The 24,355-nt window shown below is 39.5% G+C and overlaps 1 protein-coding gene across 1 annotated transcript in view; it reads left to right on the top strand.

Annotated features, from left to right (window-relative positions):
- TASP1 (taspase 1) overlaps window positions 1–24,355 on the top strand; it is a 102,968-nt gene that overhangs the window by 30,804 nt on the left and 47,809 nt on the right. The window contains exons 10-11 of the mRNA XM_075267385.1: window positions 9,377–9,496; window positions 12,458–12,536. Of these exons, the coding sequence (XP_075123486.1) occupies window positions 9,377–9,496; window positions 12,458–12,536 (199 nt within the window). The remainder of the gene's footprint in view (window positions 1–9,376; window positions 9,497–12,457; window positions 12,537–24,355) is intronic.

The following is a 24,355-nucleotide window of genomic DNA, read 5'->3' as shown; positions in this document are numbered from 1 at the left end:
GCTTTCAGGCTGCTAGAAAAGATTATCCGTGCAGGGTACGTGTTGTGGACCCCGACAGATCAGACTGATGACCTATAAAGATAGATGTGGGACCATAAATGTCTTTTGTGAAAAACCCCTTTAATCTGCACATGGCGTTAAAAAGTGGAGAGTCACTTGAAGGTTTTCTTAATAAGTCTTGATAATATCACCATTGATTTGGAGAAAAGGGATCTGTGATCTGAAGCCTCACAGTTTACATGGAGCCCTAGTTTATACGTCCTCTGTGCTCCTCTGTAATCCGCAATGCTAAATATCCTCCAAGTTGCTTTACTGTAGATATTAGAAAACCTGTTTCCATCTGTGCTGCTAGTTTCATTGTGTATAGGAACATAGCTGATTTTTTTTTTCCATTTTTTGAGTTGGATTTGTGGTAAACATCAATAGCAGGTCCTTACTTATCTCAATTCTGATATTTTTGGCAACCAACAAAATGATGTCTTACAGAACCATCTGGCAGGAAAAAGTGAACTCCACTACTTTACTTTTTTGGATATTAATGTGCTAATAAATATTTATGTAAACCTATTCTCTACACTATTGAGTTCAGGGCCTCCGGCACTGCTCACATCTGCATTTGAGGCTCCATAAGGGGGGGCATGGTGCGCTGTTTTGTCAGGTAAATGTCAGGTCACTAGATTAAAACCCAACTGAACCCCATATAGTCTGTATGTTCTATAATGGAGCAGAACAGTGTAAATCCCAAGCCTAAAAGGTCTCTGGCTCATTGCACCCATCTTTCTCCACTCTTGACTCCATGTTTGCCACCCATTATGTAGCCTAAAAGATCCTGCTTGTCAAGTCAATAGTGCCTAGGTGAATCCTATCTTCTCCCCTATTTTTCATTGCTATAGCAAGACAATATTCTGAACATTGGCATTACTTAGGCTTTGTTCACATACGGTTGCTCTCTTTGTTAGGAACCAGTGTCACAGATTCTGGAGTTTTTGGCAGACAAAAATACCAGAGTTTCCTGTTAAAACTATGGATATCTTGATGGAATCCCATGAATCCAAAATAAGTCGGTATAATCAATATAGTGAAATCTCTTTAAGACAATCACTCAAAATTACATGAAAAAGAGGTCTTCTGCGGGAGTTGGTCTTCTGCGGGAGTTGGTCTTCTGCGGGAGTTGGTCTTCTGCGGGAGTTGGTCTTCTGCGGGAGTTGGTCTTCTGCGGGAGTTGGTCTTCTGCGGGAGTTGGTCTTCTGCGGGAGTTGGTCTTCTGCGGGAGTTGGTCTTCTGCGGGAGGAGGTCTTCTGCGGGAGGAGGTCTTCTCAAAGAAAATGTCTATTTTGGAAAACTGAAAATCCATTGCAGAAAATGTAGTCTGGGTAAGGAGTTGGTCTTCCCAAAGAGTGGTCTAATGGAGAGGTTTCACTGTACCTCTGTAAATTTCTAATTTTCTTCTTGTTTTTGGAGTTGGAGAGTAATCTTGTCCATACGTCGTTGAGATGGCCGTGACCAGATTCAAGTTAAGGATCCGTTGATGGAAGATTACAGTTCCTAAAAACATCTTAATTTTTATTTCTTTTTTGACAAATTAACCTGAGCAAAGAATGCAAAGTTCAGTAGTTTCAGCTGGTCCATGCATCGGGAGGTCCATATACTTTCACAAGGTGATGTTCTTTTAGTTGGGAGTTCCTGTTAGTGGACCTTTTAGATTAATCTAATCCATTTTAGTTGGTGACAGTAATTTGTGAGTGTTCTTGTACTCATGTAAAATATTATATTCTGGTTAGTTGGAAACATTCAGAATTCCTATCATCGAAAGGAAAATGGGCATAAAATGGAGATGTAGTGCAGGTCAGACGCCTCACTGTATTTTCTCTCCATGGTTGTGTCAAGGAATAACAGTTCTTGAGATTTTTTTTTATATACAGCTTATATAAACATTTGCTTCCTATTTTTTGTCTCAATTTTTTTAGTTTTGGGGAAATTTGAAATCGATTTTGCAAGTACCGTCTCCGTTGAACAGACTTGGGAAATGAATCTAGGAGCCGTAACATTTTTACTGCACAGTTTATTTCCATTCCTTTAGTTTTATTTGCTAGCATGTTGTGTAATTTTGTTTTACAGCGTCTAGTTAAGCACGGCGCAGAGTATGTGATGCAACAGACGTATTCTACCATTTAGTTGTAAGATGGATTTGGAGATGTTAAAATTTAATAACGGCGTTGCGGATGGAGGTGTCTACAGCTCACTTTATAGGAATGTAATTCTGGTCTGTCCTATATCAAACTAGGTTTCTAATGCCATAAAAAGGAAAATCTCAACGGTTCAAGGCTTGAAATATGAGCATGGATGAAAGGTGGATGATCTGCAGATTCAGAAAACAAGGATTAAATGTTTGTCTCGGTTTATTACACTAATACTTTTCTTTGAAATGGATACATTAAGAATTGTAAGAATCTGTGGTATCATCTCTAACACCTTCCCGTCACAGATACTTTGTATTTTTATAACCATTACCATCCAAAAACTATAACATTTATATTGTTCCATTCACAGAACCACATGAGGGCTTGTTTTTTGCAGGACAAATTGTACTACCTAATGGCACCAGGTACTATTCCATACCAAGTACTAGAAGCTGCAAAACGGAGTCCAGCTCTATGACTTTCTATCTCTGTATGCACACTTATAGGGAAGGTTGTCAGTCACTGAGTTGGACCGTCCACTTGACTCTTCAGAATACAAAGCAGGGATTAAATGCAGGAAATAAAAGTTGTACAGAAAGGTTCCCCACAAAACTATAGATTAGTCCGTTCAGAATCTTTTGCTAGGTAGAAATCCTGCCAAAACTATATGTCAGAACATTACTTTAGTGCAGATTTTGTTGCACTTTCTATGTAGAGGGGCTCAACTTTAGGGTCCCTAGATTTCTTTGATATATCATTTAGGAGAGTTCTGGAGTGTGAAACTCTGAGGGTCCCTTCACACGGAGTATACGCTCGCTGATTCTGAATGTGTAACATGTTCTGAATCAGCGGCGTTAAAACAGATCCCATTGCTTTCTATGGGAGCCGACATACGTGCGCTCTCCATAGAAATGAATGGGCTGCTTTTATTTTTTATTTTTTTTTTTCCCCTAGTGCTTTCAATGTGATACGCGCGTATGAAGGGGTCCTAAAACAGCATTCTTAGTATGTCATCATTGTTATAAATGTCCAATGGCTTGGAATGTTTTGAGAGCCATAACTTTTTCAGTTGTCAGACAACTTAGCCATATCAGGGCTTTTTTTTTGCAGGACAAACTATATTTTCTAATGGCGCCATTATTCTATTTTCCATATAATGTATTGTGAAATGATAAAAAATCTATTTGTGGTGGTTTTGTTTATACAGTGTTCACTTTATTGTAACATTTTTTTATTTTTCTTCTGCAGAGATGTATAAGTTCTCTATTTTGTAAGGACACTGTAGTTTTTACCATACACTGCAATATCTCTGTAACTCAGATATACTATTATCAGTTAATAAGACTGGAAAACCCCTTTACCCTCACATATAGTACAGTGCAGATTAGGACGAGGTTAAGGATTGCCATTTTATAAGCTGAATATGCTTCGGGAAATATATTTACCTATGTTTCACTTTCAAAGTATTCTGAAACGTGCATTTGTGGGTTTGTGTATTATGGTTTTGTGAAATCCTGTCCTGCTGAGTACAGCTGACGGACGTGAATCACAAACCATTATCTGAGTTCTTAGTAAACGTCTCTGTGGGCCAATGGACACGTAGCGGGAGTGAGCACTGCTTTCTAGTAAAGCTTCATAACCTAATAAAATGTGTCATCCCTCACAAGAAAGATCTGTCTTATTTATTGTGCGTCCCGACAGTGAAGATTTCTCTATTTTTATAAAGGGTTTTCCCCATGACAGATAGTTATGACAACTATATTGAAAATGCTTGGTCGGTAGGGGTCCAACTACAGAGACCCCCACTGATCTTCAGAACTGTGACTCCCCTATCCTAAGTCTACAGGAACTGCAGATGTTTATCATGAGAATCAAATTCTGGAAACACCATGGCCACATTTTCATTGCATGAATCATTACTTTTGCATTGAATTGATTTTGTAGTCACAACAACACTAGGAAAAACCTAACCGCATATACAAAATGGGTTTAATACTTCAAATAAGTATCTACAGCTACCTAAGGAGTGAACCGAACCTCAAAAATGTATTTCAACCAGCACCCCCAACGATCAGCTAATTTTAGCTCTGCAACTACGTAGTGTACAGCTCAAGAAGTAGACCATGTATACATAATTAGACAAGTGGGATTCACAATTTCCTTTGTCAAGGAGGTGTGAACTTTATACATTGGCACTGTCCAATCGGAGCTCTACACTTTTCATTGACAAGGGGAAGGATCATTTCCGATTGTCAGTTTATTCATATAGTTCAAGAAGGTATAATAGATGAGATGAATGGCACAATGTACAACGTGGTATTGCAGCTCAACCCCATAAGCTTCAGTTAGACTGAGTTACAATACTTGAGACAACCTAGACAGACATGATGGTACAACCTAGACAGACAGATTGATGCAATATCTGGAAAAAACAGCCATGTCATCAGTCAGTGACTAGGGATCAGGGATGAGTCCAATGAGTCTCTAAACCGAGGTGGAAAGCAAAAATCAAATAAGCAGTTTGTGAGCTCATCCCAGTTCACTAAGGTGAGCGTACACTAAATGTCTTAAAAGGCGTGAAGGAACAATTCCACCGGCCACAGAAACGTTACAGAGATAACATGTCAGGAAGATCCAGTGTAGGGTATAGGTTAATACTCTAAATGTGAGGCATACAAGCACTGGTCCAGAAGTAAAGAATTTTACTCCAAATGGTGAACACACTATGCGTTTCTGATCTTGCCCTTTATCAAGCGTTTATTAAGTTAATACACACTTGATAAAGGGCAAGACCCGAAACGTGTTGGTCTACCATAGACTTTTGTTCTTGATATCCTCCTCCCCCCCCCCCATTATCAACATTATCAATCAGAAAGCATACTTGCTCACAACACCTAAGTTGTTTTATAGAAGAAAAAAAAAGGGAAAAATAGACTTTTTCCCTTTTGCTAATGAAAAAAAAATTGGTGTGACCACATACATAACAACCTAAACTACAATTTGAACATATTTATTCTACATGATAAATGCCATAAAGCCTTAAAATTCAGATATAGAATGCAATAAAAACAATCAACACGTCGTAAGTACCAAATGAAGTTCAACCTTTTTGTTATTTTTTTTAACTGAAGGCAAAAAAAAATAAGAAAAAATTACAAACTGATGCAATATGAACATTAAAAACAGACAATTGGCCAGAAAGTGGATGAAAAATATGTGGCACGTGGATGTTGAAATTTGCCATTTTCATAAATTTTTAATGTCTATTTTTTTTTTATTTTACTGTTGTGTGCATTTAGCCTTAAGGTTTTTTTGTCCATAGCAGCCAAGGACAGCATTAGGGATATTTAGGGAACTAAACCACACTATCCATAAGAACCTGTGGGTAGTTTAGTGTCCCAAATAGACCTGATAGATTCTTTTGAAATTACAATTTTTAACTGTTTAGACATTTACTATGTATTGCCCAGTTTTTGTTACACTTTACCATTAAAGAGGTTGTCCACGATCCAGTAAAGTTGGAAACGGATGACCTATAAGCTACAGATCCCATCTCCACTGCTAGACTGTACAGACGGGAAGCTTTTTGTATGAAGTGCCACATGTGGTGACTCCAGGAACTGCAGCTCTACTCATTCACCTGAATAGGAGAGAACTGCTTCCAGTGACTGAAAAATAGCTGATTGCTGCAGGGTTTGGGTGTCAGACCTCAACCACGATGAATTCTGATGACTTATCCTGGGCCCTCAGTCCCATTGTGTGAAATGACGTTCTTTGTTATGTATCTGTCTGTATTTGAACCCTACAAATTGTACAGTGCTGCGGAATATGTTGGCGCTATATAAATAAATTTTATTATTATTATTATTAACCTGTGTCCTCAGGCACATGCGGTTTTATATACCACTAGAAAGCTGACAGTGCGCAGAATTCAGTGCGCTGTCGGCTTTCCCGTTATGTGCCTCGGGGCTGGACATATTGGTGCCATTACCGATCTCTGCCCACTGTCAGAAGGGCGTTCCTTACAGTCTACCTGGGCTGAGAGGAACGCCCCTCCTGACTGTACTCATCCATAGCTCTGTACTGTCAGAGGGGATGTGCCTTACCACCTAGCAATGACGCTATGCTTTGAGTAACACCCCTCCTGACAGTACTCATCGATAGACTAGTACTAGGGGCATTCTTTACAGATTAGTGACATCGCTGGGTGGTAAGGAATGCCCCCTGTGTCAGCTTTCTAGCGGTATATAAAACCGCATGTGCCTGAGGACATGAAAGGTTCTTTTTTTATAGATCCATTACCCCTTATTACAATTCCCACTCTCTGAATACGGTAAACATAGGAATCAGTGACTTACAGGATCAAAAAACAAAATTATTTTAAAACCTCTGAAATATACATTTATTTATTGTTAAATATAACAAGTGAATTTTTTTTTTTTTACATTTCATTTTACATATGGCGCAGTATTTGTTACAGAATGTTGTAGAGAACACTTTCTCTTTTTGTTAGAATTTTTGCAATTCTCATAAACAAATTCATTGTAATCCGATGAAGCTTTCTCCACGCTGTCCTAGTCGGAGCTGTGGGTTGAAGGAACCGTCCATTGCTGTGCAAGCATTATACATATATACGTTGGCTAGTTTTTCACTCCTGCAGAGATTCCGCTTTAACCTTTTGTAAAGCGATTTCTGTTCCAGAACGAAAGAATCATCTGGTATTTTTCACAAGCACATTTTACCATTTTTACAGAAACAGTTTCCATATTTTTGAGTTATTAAAAGAACTTCCTAATAAAGTCGGATACGAATCCATATAAATTCTGGATGCACTTTAATGTTTGTAACCACAGAGGTCAGGTTGCTAGGCGAGAAGATCGTATGCCACATTTACTAAGCGGTTAAAGATGTCATCTGTCTTGTTTCTCTTCATCTACTGTAAATACTACCAGCAGTAACACTCTTGACCCATAGCAGGCTGTAGGGCATGTCAAGAGTCTCCTCGCTCCTGGCCACCTAAGGGGAATTGATCTCTTCTGTAATGACTTTATCGTTTCTGTGACCTTTTTCCTCTGTTTTGCTTTTTTTCCCCAAAATTAGCTGGAATTTTATCCGTATTTATTTGCTTTTTATTTATTTATTCCAACTTTTATCATATTAATATATTTGTGTGGACTGTAGGACTACGTATACAGCACAGAGTTTTTTGCAGGCGGATTTTGACACGGAATCTGCCTGCAAAAATGGCTGCCATTGACTTCAATGGGAGCCACTTGCTTTTTTTTTTTTTTCTCGTTAGCTAGTAGTGGAAAAAGGAAGCGACATCCCCTATCTTTCCGCAGATGTTCGAGGCGTGCTTTTGTTTAGGCCCATTTATTCGGGCCTAAACTGGAGCGGAATGCTGCAACAGAATGGCGATGCTGCAACGGCATCCTGTGGCAGCTAGCCGAGTGGCATGTTCACAAGGCGGAAAAGGTTTCCACGACATTTATCCTATATGTGAATATACCCTTAAAGCATAACTAAACTTTTCGACAACTTTGGATTTTCACCAGCTTTGGTGCCATAAATAAATTTTAATAACAAATTTTGTCTCCTTTTTGTGAAATCCTGCATTTCTTTATTCTTTAGGCTTTTTTTGGTGCAGAATTTGCTAATTTTTATTTTTTTATTTTTTTTAAATAACCAAAGCCAGGAGTGGATTGAGCAGAAGGGAGAAGTATAAGAACTTCCTATATATTTGAGATAGATATTATTCCTTTTGTTGCCATTCTTGGCTTTGGCTCAAAAAAAACCCCACAGTGATAGAAATGATACAGGTAGAACTGCAACCTTAGTGTCATATGAAAGGTGAGCATATGTTCTTTCATACAAACATAGGAGTGCATTTCTATGTTTGAAGTGACCCCCCCCCCGTTATTTACTTTGTATTTCACGCAATCCCCTACATGGTACACCGTGAGAAGCAGGGGAGAGCCTCAAGGGAGAAATAATATATAATGAAAAAGAAATACGTATCCACAGCCCGGCATCTAAAATTTTACTTTTAATCCATAGTTTTTTTAAAAAATTATAAAGTGAAAAAGATAGGAAAAAACATACAAAGTGAAAAAATAAAGAAAGCTAATAAAAATACGCAACTAACGCGTTTCGGGATGAATAATCCCTTAGTCTTAGCATGAATCCATCCTATGCTCCCAGAGAAATAATATGGCTGAGGCCCCACGTTACAGAAATGCAGCTTTTTTTTGTTGTAGATTTTGCTGCATTTTTTTTGTGACAAAACCAAGAGTGGTTTGAGCAGAAGGGAGAAGCATAAGAACGTCTTATATATTTCCCATGACTTTTGTAGCCATTCTTGGCTTTGGCACAAAAAAGTAGCATAATCTGCAGCATAAAAAACTGTGTTTCCGCAACGTGTGTCCTTATCCTTATACCTTTTATTTCTATAACCCCAACATATTCCACAACAATATTAGACATGTGATTACAATGTGACAAAATAATTAACATATCAGACAATAGGAGTGATGGCCCTGCTTGCAAGAGCTTACAGTCTATGAGGAAATCTGGGGACACGAGGTACGAGGCCTTACTTGGTACAAAGGGCCAGCCATCTTTTAACAAATAAAATCATGATAATGTTGCTCATACGTTGAATTTTAGGTTGGGTCTACTTGTCTGAAAAAGTTGTCAATAAGGATGAGGTCCATTCTTTCCTTCATTATGTACAGAACTTGAATGGGTCCAAGCTCAAGAAAGAAGGTTACCATTTGCAAACTGATGGACAAGAGAACGTAACACCAATACACTAGTCAGAATACAGCCTTAGTATTGCTTTTGCTGTCGGCAGTTCAAAGGATGTGATTGTTCACTTGCGTTGCGTTGGTAGTGTAGCCCTGAATATGACCTCCTTATATAACCCTAGAAGTAAAAGACTTGGTATAAAGTAACTGTGACAACACACGAGTTCTGGAGGTTACAATAATACAGTGTGTGTATCTAATAAACTGTTCTATTTGTTTTATGCCAGTACAAACAGTGGGAGGGCTATTACGTATGTTCCCTGACCTTTCTGCTGAAACAAAATGCTTACATTTCCTTTTTATTATTTATAGTAGTATCAATTTTCATTAAAGTCTGCTTTGCTAACTCGCTAATATTACTTTAAGTAATTGTTGCTGTTGCCCCCGCAGGAGAATGACTCAGGAACTCTGGACACTGTTGGAGCAATAGTTGTTGACCAAGATGGAAATGTAGCTGCTGCTGTCTCCAGTGGTGGATTAGCCATGAAACATCCAGGAAGAGTTGGCCAGGTGAGTGTTGTATGGAATATATCCATCTTGTGTGATCTGTCCTTCCACATGTGGGGCGATCGTAGCACTAGAGTGACTTTAAAGGGGTTGTATAAGTTCTCAAAATAATTGTTATTGATTATATAGTGAAAAGATCTACAAATTCCAATATACTTTCTGTAACAATTCTTCACGTTTTTCTAAATCTCTGCTTGCTGTCATTCCTTGTTTACTTCCAGTGGATAAAAATCAGTCCCTGGTCATGTCATGCAGTCTATGATCATATGATATACAGTCCATGGTCATGTGATATATAGTTGGTGGTCATGTGATATACAGTCCATGGTCGTGTGATATACAGTCCATGGTTGTGCGATATACAGTCCATGGTTGTGCGATATACAGTCCATGGTTGTGCGATATACAGTCCATGGTCGTGCGATATACAGTCCATGGTCGTGCGATATACAGTCCATGGTCGTGCGATATACAGTCCATGGTCGTGCGATATACAGTCCATGGTCGTGCGATATACAGTCCATGGTCGTGCGATATACTGTCCATGGTCGTGCGATATACTGTCCATGGTCGTGCGATATACTGTCCATGGTCGTGCGATATACTGTCCATGGTCGTGCGATATACTGTCCATGGTCGTGCGATATACAGTCCATGGTCGTGCGATATACAGTCCATGGTCGTGCGATATACAGTCCATGGTCGTGTGATATACAGTCCATGGGCATGTGATGGTTACAGTCACAGCTGAGTAATCAGACATGGTCATGTGATGGACACACAGGTGCACAGTTCGATACCAGACACGTGATTGATTATAATTACAGATCAGTAACGAGCCGTGCACCTCTGTGTCTATCACGTGACCATGTGACTGTATCATATTTCCAAGGACTGATTTTTATTCACATTCACACAACTAGGTACGAAACGGCCACGAAAAACGGCCATTTTTCACGGCCATCTTGCTCCCAAGGGGCACCAATTTCACAGATACTCCATACATTTGTGTGTATGGATGTATCGGTGAAAACTGACAAAAATAGAACATGACCTTTATTTTGTCGGTCTAATACAACGGGCCATAAAAATAACATGTGAATAGCCTCCATTCAATTGCATTGAATCTAATGCTGCCAAATGACGTCCTTTAAAAACACGCAATAACAGCAAGCAAAGATCTAGAAAACTGTGAGGAATTTTTGTACAACTTTACCTTATACAAACAATAATATTTGTTTGTGGAAACTGGGCAACGCTATAAAGAGGCTTTCCCACTCGAAAATTAAAAATATTTTAAAATGTTTAGATAATTAAAAGTTAAACTTGTTTGCAAATTTAAATAAACATTTTGAAGAATTTTTACAGATTTTCTCTCGCCATCTTAGTGTTGACAGTCTGTTGTCTTGATAAGTTGCCAATGGATATGACCATGAGTGCAGGAACTTTCTGTGGTCAGAAATCCAGCCATGATTTTAATTTTGTGGCCGGGTTATCGTCACATGCACATAGTGTCCCTGCCTGATAACCTGGTCACAATAAGGAAATCATGGCTGGGTTTCTGGGAAGTGCCAGGACACAGAAAGTTCCTGCATTCATGGTCATATCCATTGGCAAACTATCAGGATAACAGACTGCCACCACTAAGATGATTAGAGGAAATCTTTAAAATCCTGCAAAATTTTTATTTATTTAGATTTTTAAAAATCTTTAACTTGTAATTGTCTACAAACCTAAATATGGTTATGTTCATAGGAAAAACTTATAGGAGAACCTTTTTTCCTTGCTTGAATCTATGAATCTGTGTTTTGTATTCTAACATTCATTGACTATGAATCGGTTCACACTACCAATTATTTCATGACCATTGTTCTCATCCGTCACAGGATGAGAGCAATGGACATTAAATAACAGATGCAGATGGAGCCCCCTCGTCTAGTGTCTGTGTGTATTAACCCCCATGAAGAAAAAAAAAAGATAATGGAAGCTTTCTTCTGTCATGTTTTTTTTTTTTAAATTTTTTCAGCAGAAAAAGTCCTGCAAATGTCGGAAGAAGCAGACTCAGATGGAGGTGGAGAAATACATACAGATTAAGCGTGGGCATATGCATGCCTATAGATCTGATACCATCAGTGTTATACATATGACTGTGTCACAAGTCTTTAGTAAAAGCCCATACTGTACATCTCTGTGGCCCCAGGTTTATAGATTTTTTTACTCTCAATAGGAATCCAATTTGTAGGTCAGAAAATTGTGGCATGGTCCGCTGCAAGCCTTAAGGCGGGTTCACACCTGCGCCTGGTCTCCGCTTTCAGGTTTCCGTCTTCTGCCAAGAGAAACTCGACAGGAGACGGAAACGCAGCGGTCAGTTTTCACACCCATTCACTTGAATGGGTTTGCAAAGTGACCGCCTGTGAGCGTCTTCTGCCTCTCTGCGGCGAAACCGTTTTTTTTTTTTAACCGAACACAAAGTCCTGCATGTCTGACTTTGTGTCCGGTTAAAAAAAACAAACAAAAAACCGTTTTGCCGCAGAGAGGCAGAAGACGCTCACGGGCGGTCACTTTGCAAACCTATTCAAGTGAATGGGTTTGAAAACTGACCGCCGAGTTTCGTCTCCTGTACAGTTTTTCTTGGCAGAAGACGGAATCCCGAAAGCGGAGACCGGGCACAGGTATGAACCCGCTCTTAGTGATATATTCCCTCCATGCATTGTTCCTATGAAGGACTGTCATTCATCACATGGGACAGAACATAAAATGCCTACGCATTTTTGGGGTATGGACCCCCATGTGCTGACGTACAGGGTCCAGACAGGTGGCTTTGTTGTGGGTGAATCCTCCTCTTACAACAGAACACAAATTGAATGTAAATTGACTGTAGTGTAAATGATATTACAATGGCAATAGTATTTGTGCTGTATTTCTGCACTTTTGATCTCATTGATATTGTTGATGTATTTTTAGGCTGCTCTTTATGGATGTGGCTGCTGGGCTGAAAACACTGGAGTTCACAACCCTTATTCTACAGCTGTGAGTACTTCAGGTATTTACTGCTTCCATTCCATGATTACTTACTGCTACTTCTGGCGCTGAACAAGTAAATCAGAACATATGTGTGCCACATAGGCATTCTGTGCACAGCTGTCTTCTTGTGTCAGGACCGTTCTTAATGCTTTCTATTTATACTCCGCTTATTTTATTGCAAATAATGTATGTGTGAAGGTGACGGCTGCTTTAAAGATTTCCTGCTGTAGTTCACAATTTCTTCATGTTTAATGAAGCAAAAAAACCAATTCCTTAGATCAGTGTTGATGTCTATATTCCAAAAGGAGTATTGCAGTAAGAGTAAGTACACATAGCATTTGTGATGCATGTCGGAGGTATACATAAGGTAGGTTTCCGGATGTATACCTCCGACATAAGGCATTTTATAGTAATACCATGCATGCGTCGCCCATAGGCTCATGTATACCTATACATGTTTTATATGGTATGATATTGTAGAGACTGTATACTGAAAAAATATACTGATACATCCCTGCCCACCTAAAAGGAGAGTCTTTTGACCATCAGATGAATGTGAACCTATAGATATGTTTGACATGGATTAAAGCTATGGGAAGAATATGCAAATCTGTCTTCCATGATGTAATTAGGAAGTCAGCTGCTGCCTCAGTGTTGCAAACCAATTTGAGGGCGCTCACTCGAATGTGCAAGCCTGTCTTCCCTGATTTAGTTAGGAAGATAGAGTTCCAGTGAAATATCCCAATAAAGGCTGCTCCCTTTAGCATCATGCTCGACCTTCCAAGAGGCCTTTGTTTTGCAATGACGCTGGGATTATTACCAGGTATAGTCTCTCAATCGAGGATGGCCGTTTCGATGTACTTGCATCTCATCAGCTCGATATGGATTAAAGCTTTCATCCAGTGTTAGTTCAGCCTAATATATATACAGGGAATCTTAAATTCGTCATCATTGTCTTCTGATAATAACCTCATAATGGCTGCAGCACATTTTGCATTTCTGTCTTAGGTTTGGGGACATGTAGAATACAGAGCAAACTGCCCCTTCCCTTAATCATCATTAGTACTACTGGTTTGTTTACATGTAGTTCTGCAAAAAGTAAATGTAAAATAGCAAACAAGTAGCTGAGAAAAGCCAAAGTGGTAATATAGAAGATCCAGGGACACTGGAATGCAAATCCAGTAAATGATGCAGCTAAAAAGATCATTCACCCAGAGGAAGAGAAATCTGAACACAAACACGAAAGCTGCTTGCTGTCTATGACTAACATCCCATCAGCAATAACACTAGCAGCTAATCAGAAGTACATAGACTCTCCTCACCTCACTGTGAGCTGTGACAAGTTGCAAACTGGGAGCATCGAATAGCAAAGTGATTTCTGAAGATGCAGAGGCTGTGAAGAGAGACCTGCCCCTCCACTTTCTGTGTTCTTGTATACAGCTTGTTTCCCTAATATCAGGGAGTAAGCAGCAAGATATGAAGGGGGAAGAAATTTAGTGGTGGCATCTTTAGGCCGAGACCCCACGTTGCAAAAATACAGCATTTTGGCCACGGAAATAGCACTACTCTTTACAGTACCTGCAAAGTGGGTGAGATTCTGGCTAATCCCATTCACACATTGCAGAAAAAAATTTGCAGCGGAAAAGCTCTGTATTCAAAAATGCTTGCCTTTCTGCCAAAGTCTTTTTTTCACTGCATTTTTGTTTTTGCTGTGGCTCGCTACATGGTGCCTAAGCAGGTTTTTGGGCAGGAAACTTGGAGTGCATTACATTTTGGTCCAGAATCACATGCTCTATTAAATGAGGCTAAGTTCTAACGCCCGGTTCATATCTGCGTTTGGTGATCTGTTCAGGGAGTCGGCCCCTTCCCTAACGGAATACTAAACATATTGACAAGCGGTGTGCAGTGAAAGCACATGGACCCCGTAGACTATATTGGGGTCCGTGTGCTTTACGCGTGGTGTCCGCATGCGGACAGAAAAGTACTTTGTGATCTACTGTCATGTCCACATGATTCGTGCTTGAAGCGCGCGGAGAAGACACGGACCCCATTATAGTCTATAGAGTCCGTGTGCTTTCACTGCACACCGCTTGCCAGTGCGTTCGGTAGTCCGTTCAGAGCGTCTCCTTACGGACTCCCTGAACGGATTACCAAATGCAGATATGAACCAGGCATAAGACAATTTAAGCCTTGATGGAAACCTTATGTATATCCGTATTTAAAGAGGTTTTCCAGGGTAAATTAAAATTTTACTGGGGCTGTTGTAAAATAAATCACTGGCCTAGGCAATCACATGTTGGATACTAACTACTAGAGATGAGCGAGTACTGTTCGGATCAGCCGATCCGAACAGCACGCTCCATAGAAATGAATGGATGCACCTGGTACTTCCGCTTTGACGGCGGCCGGCCGCTTAACCCCCTGCGTGCCGGCTACGTCCATTAATTTCTATTCGAGCGTGCTGTTCGGATTGGGTGATCCGAACAGTACTCGCTCATCTCTACTAACTACGCCTATCAGATGATGTATATCATTGGGCTTCTGAGACCTGGTAACAGGTCCTCCTTAAAGGGCTTGTCTATTCTGAAAAGTTTCTTTTCAGACTTTCAGCATTTCCCAAGATATGGGCTTTATGCAGTGATTCCTCTTGGATGTTGTGAAGTTGTAATATTTGATCCCGGTTAGTCTTACAATTGTGCCTCATTAGGAATTTCTGCATGTCCTTTCAAAGGAATTTTGCTGTTTTATCTGTATAGGACTGTACATAAAGAATTTAACTAAAATATTAAAATAATTAACCCGTCTCCGAAAAGCTTTACAGCTGGTAATTGATCTACGTGTGTACACGTGCCAACTGGCCACTAGACAAAATTGAGAGGGTAGAATTTTTGTAGCCTTTGGGTTTGGACAGTTGGTTTGTTATTATACGTGAACCAATAATTGGCCAATTAGTTGAAATCCAATCAATGAACCCAGATCTGAGAATTCTTGCCTTTGAAGTCTTTTTGGTTTTTTTTTTTTGTTCGTTTTGTTTGTCTATTATATAAGTAGACAGCGAGTGATGAAACGCAGGAAGTTCTGAGATGTTATTGTGTTATTTTATGTGATTCCAGTTTAAAATCTGATATGAAATAGCGATTTAATAAAGTGCATATTTATTGCTTTAGTGCAGAAGGCCGGGACGTTTTTTATCCAGCAAGTAATCTTTATCAAGAACACACAAATGAAGCGAGCAGGATACAAGCTTAAATCCAGACCTATGATTGTGTGGCTTAGCCATCTGCTCGCTAAAGACCAAGTATATTGGTTTGTGGTACTAAATTGGTGCTTGTTTCTGTGCAAGTTCTTTTAATTCTTATGTGGTTGTGATTTCTTGAGGATGTGGGTACGGTCTTCAAATTAAGTCATCCAGCTTTAAATTGAAAGGGATTTAGATATATAATTAAGAGATGTAAAAGAGGGTTAATGAAAACCTCCTAGAGTGGAAATGAATATTGGATTATATGGGCTTCCACCATGGATTCAATATTGTCTGAACTATACTACAATGTTTTAATAATCTAAAATACTTTCGAAGATATTTGAGATCTTTTTTCACGATTAATAATAATTTTATCCTACTAATATTATAAGTGTGAAAGTTTGTGTGTTTGGATGTTTGGATGTTTGTTCCTCAATCACGCTAAAACGCCTGGACGGATTTGCGTGCAATTTTCCACAAACATAGTTTTCCCTTAGGATTGAGTCACAGGCTACTTTTGGTGCCACTAAACAACATGGCTTCCTAGCAGGAGACTCCCAAAAGCAGGACTCCTAGCCCCAGCTATAGACTCACACACACTGCCTGGCATTTCCTGCCTCAACCTGCCTGCACACTCCTTACTGTCACCTCAGGAGTAGCCCTCACTCTACTCACTCACATAACACATCACATTGTCTGTATCACTACATACACAACACATCACATTGTCTGTATCACTACATACACACTCACACACATTGCCTGGCATTTCCTGCCTCAACCTGCCTGCACACTCCTTACTGTCACCTCAGGAGTAGCCCTCACTCTACTCACTCACATTTACATATAGCTTTCCACTATATAACACATCACATTGTCTGTATCACGACATACACAATACAACACATCACATTGTCTTTATCACGACATACACAATACAACACATCACATCACATTTGCTAGCCCACCAAACTTTTTAAAGCACTTTTACAGTTTCACACGTCTGTGTCCGCCCAATTCTCAAATCACCGCAGACGAAGTCGCGGGTAAAAGCTAGTAAAAATATAAATGTGTAGCGTGTGTGTGTGTATATGTATATATATATATATATTATACTCGAGTGTAAGCCGATTTTTTCAGCACAGTTTTTGTGCTGAAAAAGCCCCCCTCGGCTTATACTCGTGTCAGCCAAAAAAAATAAAAGGAAAATTTTTTTAATTTTGGGAGGGGGGGGGGGGTCTATGACCAGCCGCAATAGTAATATATAGAATCTCCCATAAAATAGTGGAAAAAAAAAAAAGCTTTAAAAAAAAAAAATACAAAAATAAAGTAAATAAAAGTTGTAAATCCCTCCTTTCCCTAGAATACATATAAAAGTAGAAAATGACTGTGAAACACCTATACATTAGGTATCCCTGTGTCTGACAGTGCCCGGTCTACTGAATATAGGGGATCTGCAGTGCTCCTGTTCTGTCGGGAAGGGGTTAATAGGAGCACTGCAGATCCCCTATATACAGCCAGGCTGAATTCCAAGTGGGGGAAGAAAAAACAGTCCTCAAGCTCAGGGAAGGGGCAGACAGACAACCAAAACACCCCCTCCCTTTCCCCAGCAACTACTGCACCCAAAAACTCCAACCATTTTAATTTTTAAAATTTTCCAGTAGCTGCTGCATTTCCCCCCCTCGGCTTATACTCGAGTCAATAAGTTTTTCCCAATTTTTTGTGGTAAAATTAGTGGCTTCGGCTTATATTCGGGTCGGCTTATACTCAAGTATATACGGTATATATATTTATATTTATTTTTTGTAGTCTTAGCATAGGCCTATAAAAAAGCTTTAGTCAGGGATGTGGCATTGCAGACAGTTTTTTTGGGAAAAAACAGACTGGCTTCAATATAAAATGATTTGTTATTTTAATTATATTATATGATTATTGGTATTCTATAGCTATTAAATACATAGTTTGCTGCTTATTTACTGTCATACAAATTTAATCACTAACTTTTTAATAACTTAGAAGATTTTTACAGCTTATGGTCAGACAGTTATGTACGGACATCGTATCCTAACCAATCCAAATCTTAAAGGGATTCTGACATCAAAACCCATGATATCAACCCAGATCGATAGATTAGGATCATTGGAATTCCCATTGTGAATAGATGCCTTCATTGCTGAGCTATTGTTCATATATGAGCTCTTTGGTGCCATGAGGGCTTTTCTACTTACGTCTTTGGAGCAATTGCTCCATAGCAGCACTGATTAACAAGTAGCAACTCATTTTAGGGGCACCTGAATCAATCTATCTTTGTGGCCTAGTAGATATGCTGGATTCTAGTAAGAGACTTTAACATATGTGGTACATGGACAAAATAAGATAAAATCACAGGTAGGAATTCTTGATAAGGCATTGTCTGCAAAGTAGTGCACGACTATAAGCACTTGAAGTAGTGTTAGGGGGTGTTCACACTTGCGCCTGTGTCCGCCTGCCAGGTCTATTTCTCAGAGAAACTGGACAGGGGACGGCTTCCCGGTGGTCAGTCATAAAACTCGTTCATTTGAATGGGTTTTAAAAGCAAACCGCCGGTGTCCGTATGTAGCCTCTCTGCGGTAAAACAGTTTTTTTCGGCCAGATACAAAGTTGGAAATGCAGGACTTTGTGTTCGAAGAAAAAAAAAAAAACGGAGAGGCTGCACACAGACATCAGGGGTTTGCTTTTAAAACCCATTCAAATTAATGGATTTTAAAACTGACTGCTGCGAAGCCATCCCCTATCCAATTTCTCTGGGGAATAGGGCGGAGACCTGGCGGGCGGACACAGGCACAAGGGTGAACGCCCCTTTACCGTTCACTGGTTAATAACCACATCAGTAGAAGAACATCAAACTTTTATTGGTAGTACATCATACAGATTGTGTTTCAGGACAATATCATATTGGGTCAGGTACTGAAAGCCATATATAAGATATATGACCAGACGCAGCTATTCTCCTGTTCAAGTGAATGGGAGCAGAGCTGCAGTACCCTAGCTCCACCACTACAGTGTACAGAGCACTGTACACATTATATAGCTGTCAGTTCTGTACACTGTACTGGTGGCACTGGATAGAAGCAGAGCTTCTACCAGCCTACTGTCTATCATACGGATAGGTCTTCACTGTCCATTTTGAATGGGTCTCTGGCAACTCTCTTAAACAGGACCTTCCGTCACCTCTAGCAATTAGTAGCTGCCTCTCCACTGATTCTGGAAAAGTTGGATTTTTTTTTTTTTATCTAGACCCCATTGTTCCCGAGCAAATAATTCTCTAATGTATGGTTAGTAGGACCACCCATTCACAGATGCTAACAACTTGAATTTATGGAGGTGGTGAAAAGCCCTCTTTAAGTCTCTTGTAAAATGATGTACATTCTACATGCTTAGGGGGGATTTTATTATTCCCCTTTGTCACTTTGATGATGTTGGAGATCTCGGGTTTCCAACTTTTTTAAAACTCCATATGTGAAAAAAAATTGCTGCTTGTGCCTCATCCTGAATGTAGCAATTCCTCTAGCGGATTATCAAGACCTGCGTACAGAACACCAGTCTCGATAAATCCCTCCTACAGTGTTTTAGTGTTTTTAGTTATTTTTGTATCTTTTTGAGGGTCAATGGTCAAGGTTTTTTTTTTTTTTTTTTCCTGGCGACTTTCTCAATAGGATTCACTATACAACTTTAAAAACAGCAGGGAAATGTCTGTACAAAATGTCACATTATAAAAAAATGCCGCCCAAAACACTGAAACCCCTACAAACACTTCGGGTCTTGTATGAAGGCTGTGTGCGGTTACTAACAAATTCATCTAAAGTCAACTAGTTAAAATGTAGATGAGTTCCCCAATCCCTTTAGTTATTTTCTGTGACAGCTAAACCTTCTTTTTTTTTTTCTAGTCCCAGGACCCGAAGGTATTGAAAAGTGTATTTTATGTAAGCGGGTAGACCAAACCTAAACAGCTAGTGAATAAATCTAAGAATAGAAGCGCCTGTCTTCATTGCTCATAAATGATCATGTTATTTCAGTGAAACACAAATATTGATGTAGTATATTCCTAAACTCTAGGTGAGACTTTCAAGTTCTTACAGGAATCATTTATTTTTATGGGGGTAACATCAACTTTTTAACTCTGCAAATTCTTTAAATTTAAACACCATCGTCTCCTTGAAGTTACCTTTGTTTATTTGCTGAAATATTCTAATGTGCAAAGACTGATTTGAGTTTTTAGTAACAGCTTCATTGTGCGCAATTGTAATGAGAAAGTTGTTTTAAAAAAAAAAAAAAGTGTCTGTATGTGCAGGCATATATTATAAAAAAAAATGTGTATATGTATATATATATATATATATATATATATATATATATAATATTTTTATTAATTAAATATGCGTGGGTTAAATTTGATCATTTATTTAAATTACTGCGGAATATATTTTTGTACAGGTCTTGATATATGCGAATTAAAAAAATATTTCAAACCATTTCTTAGAAAACAACAATATTCCAAATTCACTAGTTTTTATGAAGAAGGCCTAAAATAAAATGTTAAAGGGATCTTATAATTGGAATCCCGTTTTAAGCTAAACCCACGTCGGAATAGCCTTAAGAAAGGCTATTCGTCCCTTACCTTTAGATGTCTTCTCCGCGCCACTGTTCCTTAGATATCACGGTTTTTGCCCATATGCTAATTATTTTTCTCACAGCACTGAGGGTGTCCCCTGTGCTGCGAGAAAACTATCCAGCGCTGCCACCTTCTTGTTCTCTGCTTCTTTTCTGTTCGGCCTCAGGAAAATGGCCCATTGCGCATGTCCGTTGGCCATTTTCCTGTGGTCTCTCCCGTTCGGTCATAGGAATATAGTGGCAGACATGTGTAGTCAGCGCTTTTTGAAGAAGTTGTGACGGGACAAGGAAGAGGAGGCGGAGCAAGCAAACAAGGAGAAGGCAGCACTGGATAATTTTCTCGCAGCACTGGGGACACCACTAGGAAAACACAGGAACGGGGGAAAACTTCCAGAATAACAGAAATATCAGTCAATGTCTCATTAGCTTACATCATCAGAGAAGCTCATAGTTGAGTTTCTTCATCTGGATATCTTCTAGAGTTACAGCTTGGTTCATGCTTGATCATCTGGTTGATGGATTCTGGGCTGGTCACGACGTCTTGTTTAGTATAACAGAGAGAGATAGCAGGCAGACCTGCCATAGATCCCCCATAGGTGACCACCACCCACAACGATCACCCACAATGGCCCACAATTACACAATTATTGATTAATATTGTCTCATTAAGTAGATGCATATTGTTGTGTATTTACCAGCCTTAAGAATTCAATGTCAACTTTTTTTTTATTGAATTAGAAGAGCTTTAATGTTTTATCTGACATTGGCTGTTTGAAAGGCGTCTGGGTCTAGCTTAGGACACATAAAAGAGTCAGAGTAGGAGTCGCTGGTTTGGCCTTCGGACTCCACAATCCTGTTTATATCACTTTTTCTCCTTTTCAGTCTTTCTCTAATTTTCGGGTTCAGAGCTAGAGGTCAAAAACTAGATAAAATCAGGTATCCTGTATACAGCACATGCAGACAAAAGCTCCTGCTCCCTAACTCAGTCTGTTACCCAGAAGCCACTTGGAAAACATTTTAAAAGAAATACTGACCATTTCTAGTGTGAGAGAGGTAGAAAACATAATATTAGCACCGGCAACTAAAGAAAATATTTACAGAGCTCAGTATTTGCCACTTACTTTCCTAAGGAGATGTTACCTGATCAAGATGATCAGATTTCCAAGATGGCTGTTCTATCCCCTTCAGAACCCCTCCCTACTATTGAAACATTCTTGTGTTTGTAGTCTCAACCTGGCATTCATTCACTTCATATAGGAAGGAAGAGACCATGAATTACTCTGAAGAATCTTATGTTTTGTAAGGCTGATGGAGGCGTGAGTTTTTCTAGCATTAGAGGCCATAATGTAATGTGTCCATTTTGACATACAGTAGACTGGATACATGGTACCAACAAATACTTCAATCTGTGGTTGCAATTTGTAATGATGGCCCTTGGGAATCTAGGAGTCTTGTTTTATACAAGGGTGGCAAGACTACCCAAATCAAATAATCCATATAACTGAGAGCCACTATCTTTGCCTCGATTCTTTGGAAGGTATTGGGGCTCCCGTTTAGGGTTGAGTGATTGGGATCGGATTCTGATCGGCGATCAAGTAAATTTCACGATTGCGATCGGAATTCCGATCCCGATCTTTTTTGGCAGGATCGAGGTCGGAGATTATTTCCCACAATGCTTTACTACTGGCCAAGCATTGTGGGAAAAGCTAACAGTGTTAGGAATGAATGGATGCCGCCGGCACACAGCCTGTGCCGGCGTCCGGCCACTTAACCCCCTGTGCGCCGGCTGCGTCCATTCATTCCTACGGCATAGCAGGATCCCTCTCGTTCTTCGGGAAGAAACAGGTCGCCAAAGGCTCGGAAGAGCTTGCTGGCTCAATCGGAGGCTGCAAATGATACGTCTGCCGCCAGGGGGGATTGATGGCGCTTCCTGGCTCGATTTCTTTGGTGGAGACTTTGACTGCTCCTGTCTCATATGTTGTTTCATATGTTTTCTTCCCTTGGTGATCGGATTCCTACCTTCTTTTGCCTTTTCCCCTGCCTATGTTTTCCCCTCTTCTCTGGTTATCTGTTGTTAGCATGTCAGGTGCTGTTTGCTGTTATGTACGTTTTATATGTTTTGTACGTTTTGTTGTGGCGGTTTGCCTGAGCGGACTTCTCGCACTGATATTATCTCTTCTCATCCTTGACAGCTTGTTTTATTTTATTCTATTTTATTGCTCATGATGATAATACACGAGATTTTGTGATCTTCGCTTTATCACTTTTTACCGTTGTTTACCTGGTAATGCTCTGTATATGATCTGATGTTCAGTTGTGGTATTATTTTACCTTTTGTACTGTTCTTTTAAAAATTCTGGAAAACCAAATAAAGCTTTTGAATTAAAAAAAAATAAAAAAAAATAAAATTTTTTTAAAAAAATAAAATAAATAAATATATATATATATATATATATATATATATATACACACACACACACACACACACACACACACACACACACACACACACACACACACACACACACACACACACACAGTATATATATTTATGTATCAGAGCTGGGACAGGGATTTATCAGGCCATGCCTGTCCTGCTAAGAATGTGACTCCTGTAAATAGGAGGTCATCGCATCTTAAATTCACTTCTTTCCCCTTTTTGGTTTTAATGAATTGTGTTTGTTCTGTAACTTGCTAATTCATTTTTAATGACTCTTCTGTTTGTGTAAATGTTCACACAGGCCAAAAGTATTTGGCAACTTGAATATATAGAAACAATATTTACTCAGAAAATGGATCCGAGTTTTCAGAGCGAGTCTATCTGTTTGTACGTTTGCACCAGACATAGACATTAATGGGATATTTTATAAACTATGTTTTATTCTCTCCTTTCATTGACTGTGGGCGAACTACAGATAAAACCAAGGAATTTGAAGTTTACAGGAGGACCTTGGGGTTGCAAGTTGTTGTGTAATATTTTCTGTGAGCAGAATATATGTGCAACTTTTATATAAAAGAAAAAATTCCAAATTATTTAAAGGGATTCTACCATTAAAACAACTTTTTTTCTAATTACCACGTCGGAATAGCCTTAAGAAAGGCTATTCGTCTCCTACCTTTAGATGTGGTCTCCATCGCGCCGTTCCTTACAAATACCGGTACTTACCGGTATGCTAATGAGGTCTCGGCAGCAATGGGGGTGTCCTTCTTCTTCATCTGCCTCCTCCCCTTGTCTGTCATCTTCTTTCTTCGTCATGTCTGACGCCTGCGCAGATGGAGACCCTGTTAGAGCCGATTGCGCATGCTCAGTAAGGTCTGTACAGCCCTCCGACGTGCGAGTGAACTCATCCAGGCGTCGGAGGGCTGTACGGACCTTACTGAGCATGCGCAGTCGGCTCTAACAGGGTCTCTGCTGTCAGAGCTGACTGCGCAGGCGTCAGACATGACGAAGAAAGAAGACAACAGACAAGGGGGGGGAAGCAGATGAAGAAGGACGCCCCCATTGCTGCCGAGACCTCATTAGCATACTGGTAAGTACCGGTATTTCTAAGGAACGGCGCGACGGAGACCACATCTAAAGGTAGGAGACGAATAGCCTTTCTTAAGGCTATTCCGACGTGGTAATTAGAAAAAAAAGTTGTTAAAAAATATGTATAATAAAACCTAAAAATTCAAGGCATGTCCTTTCCCAATTTCACAAAAATTATGAACATTTGGAAATATAAAAAAACAAACCAAATGCCCATCTCTCAATCCTTTCACTACTTTGTTTCCCAAAAAATTGGTAAAAAAGTGAATAAAGAATCATACATTCCTTAAAATGGTATCAATAAATACTAAACCTGGTGCTACAAAAAGATCCCTTACTCTGTAAACAGATATATAGGGTTATGAGGGTCCGATTATGGTGATGCCTGAGATTTTTTAAAAGATAATAAAATATAGAT

Source organism: Leptodactylus fuscus, chromosome 3, assembly GCF_031893055.1.
Source record: "Leptodactylus fuscus isolate aLepFus1 chromosome 3, aLepFus1.hap2, whole genome shotgun sequence".
NCBI classification, from domain to species: Eukaryota; Metazoa; Chordata; class Amphibia; order Anura; family Leptodactylidae; genus Leptodactylus; species Leptodactylus fuscus.
This window is presented reverse-complemented; position numbering and strand designations above follow the sequence as displayed.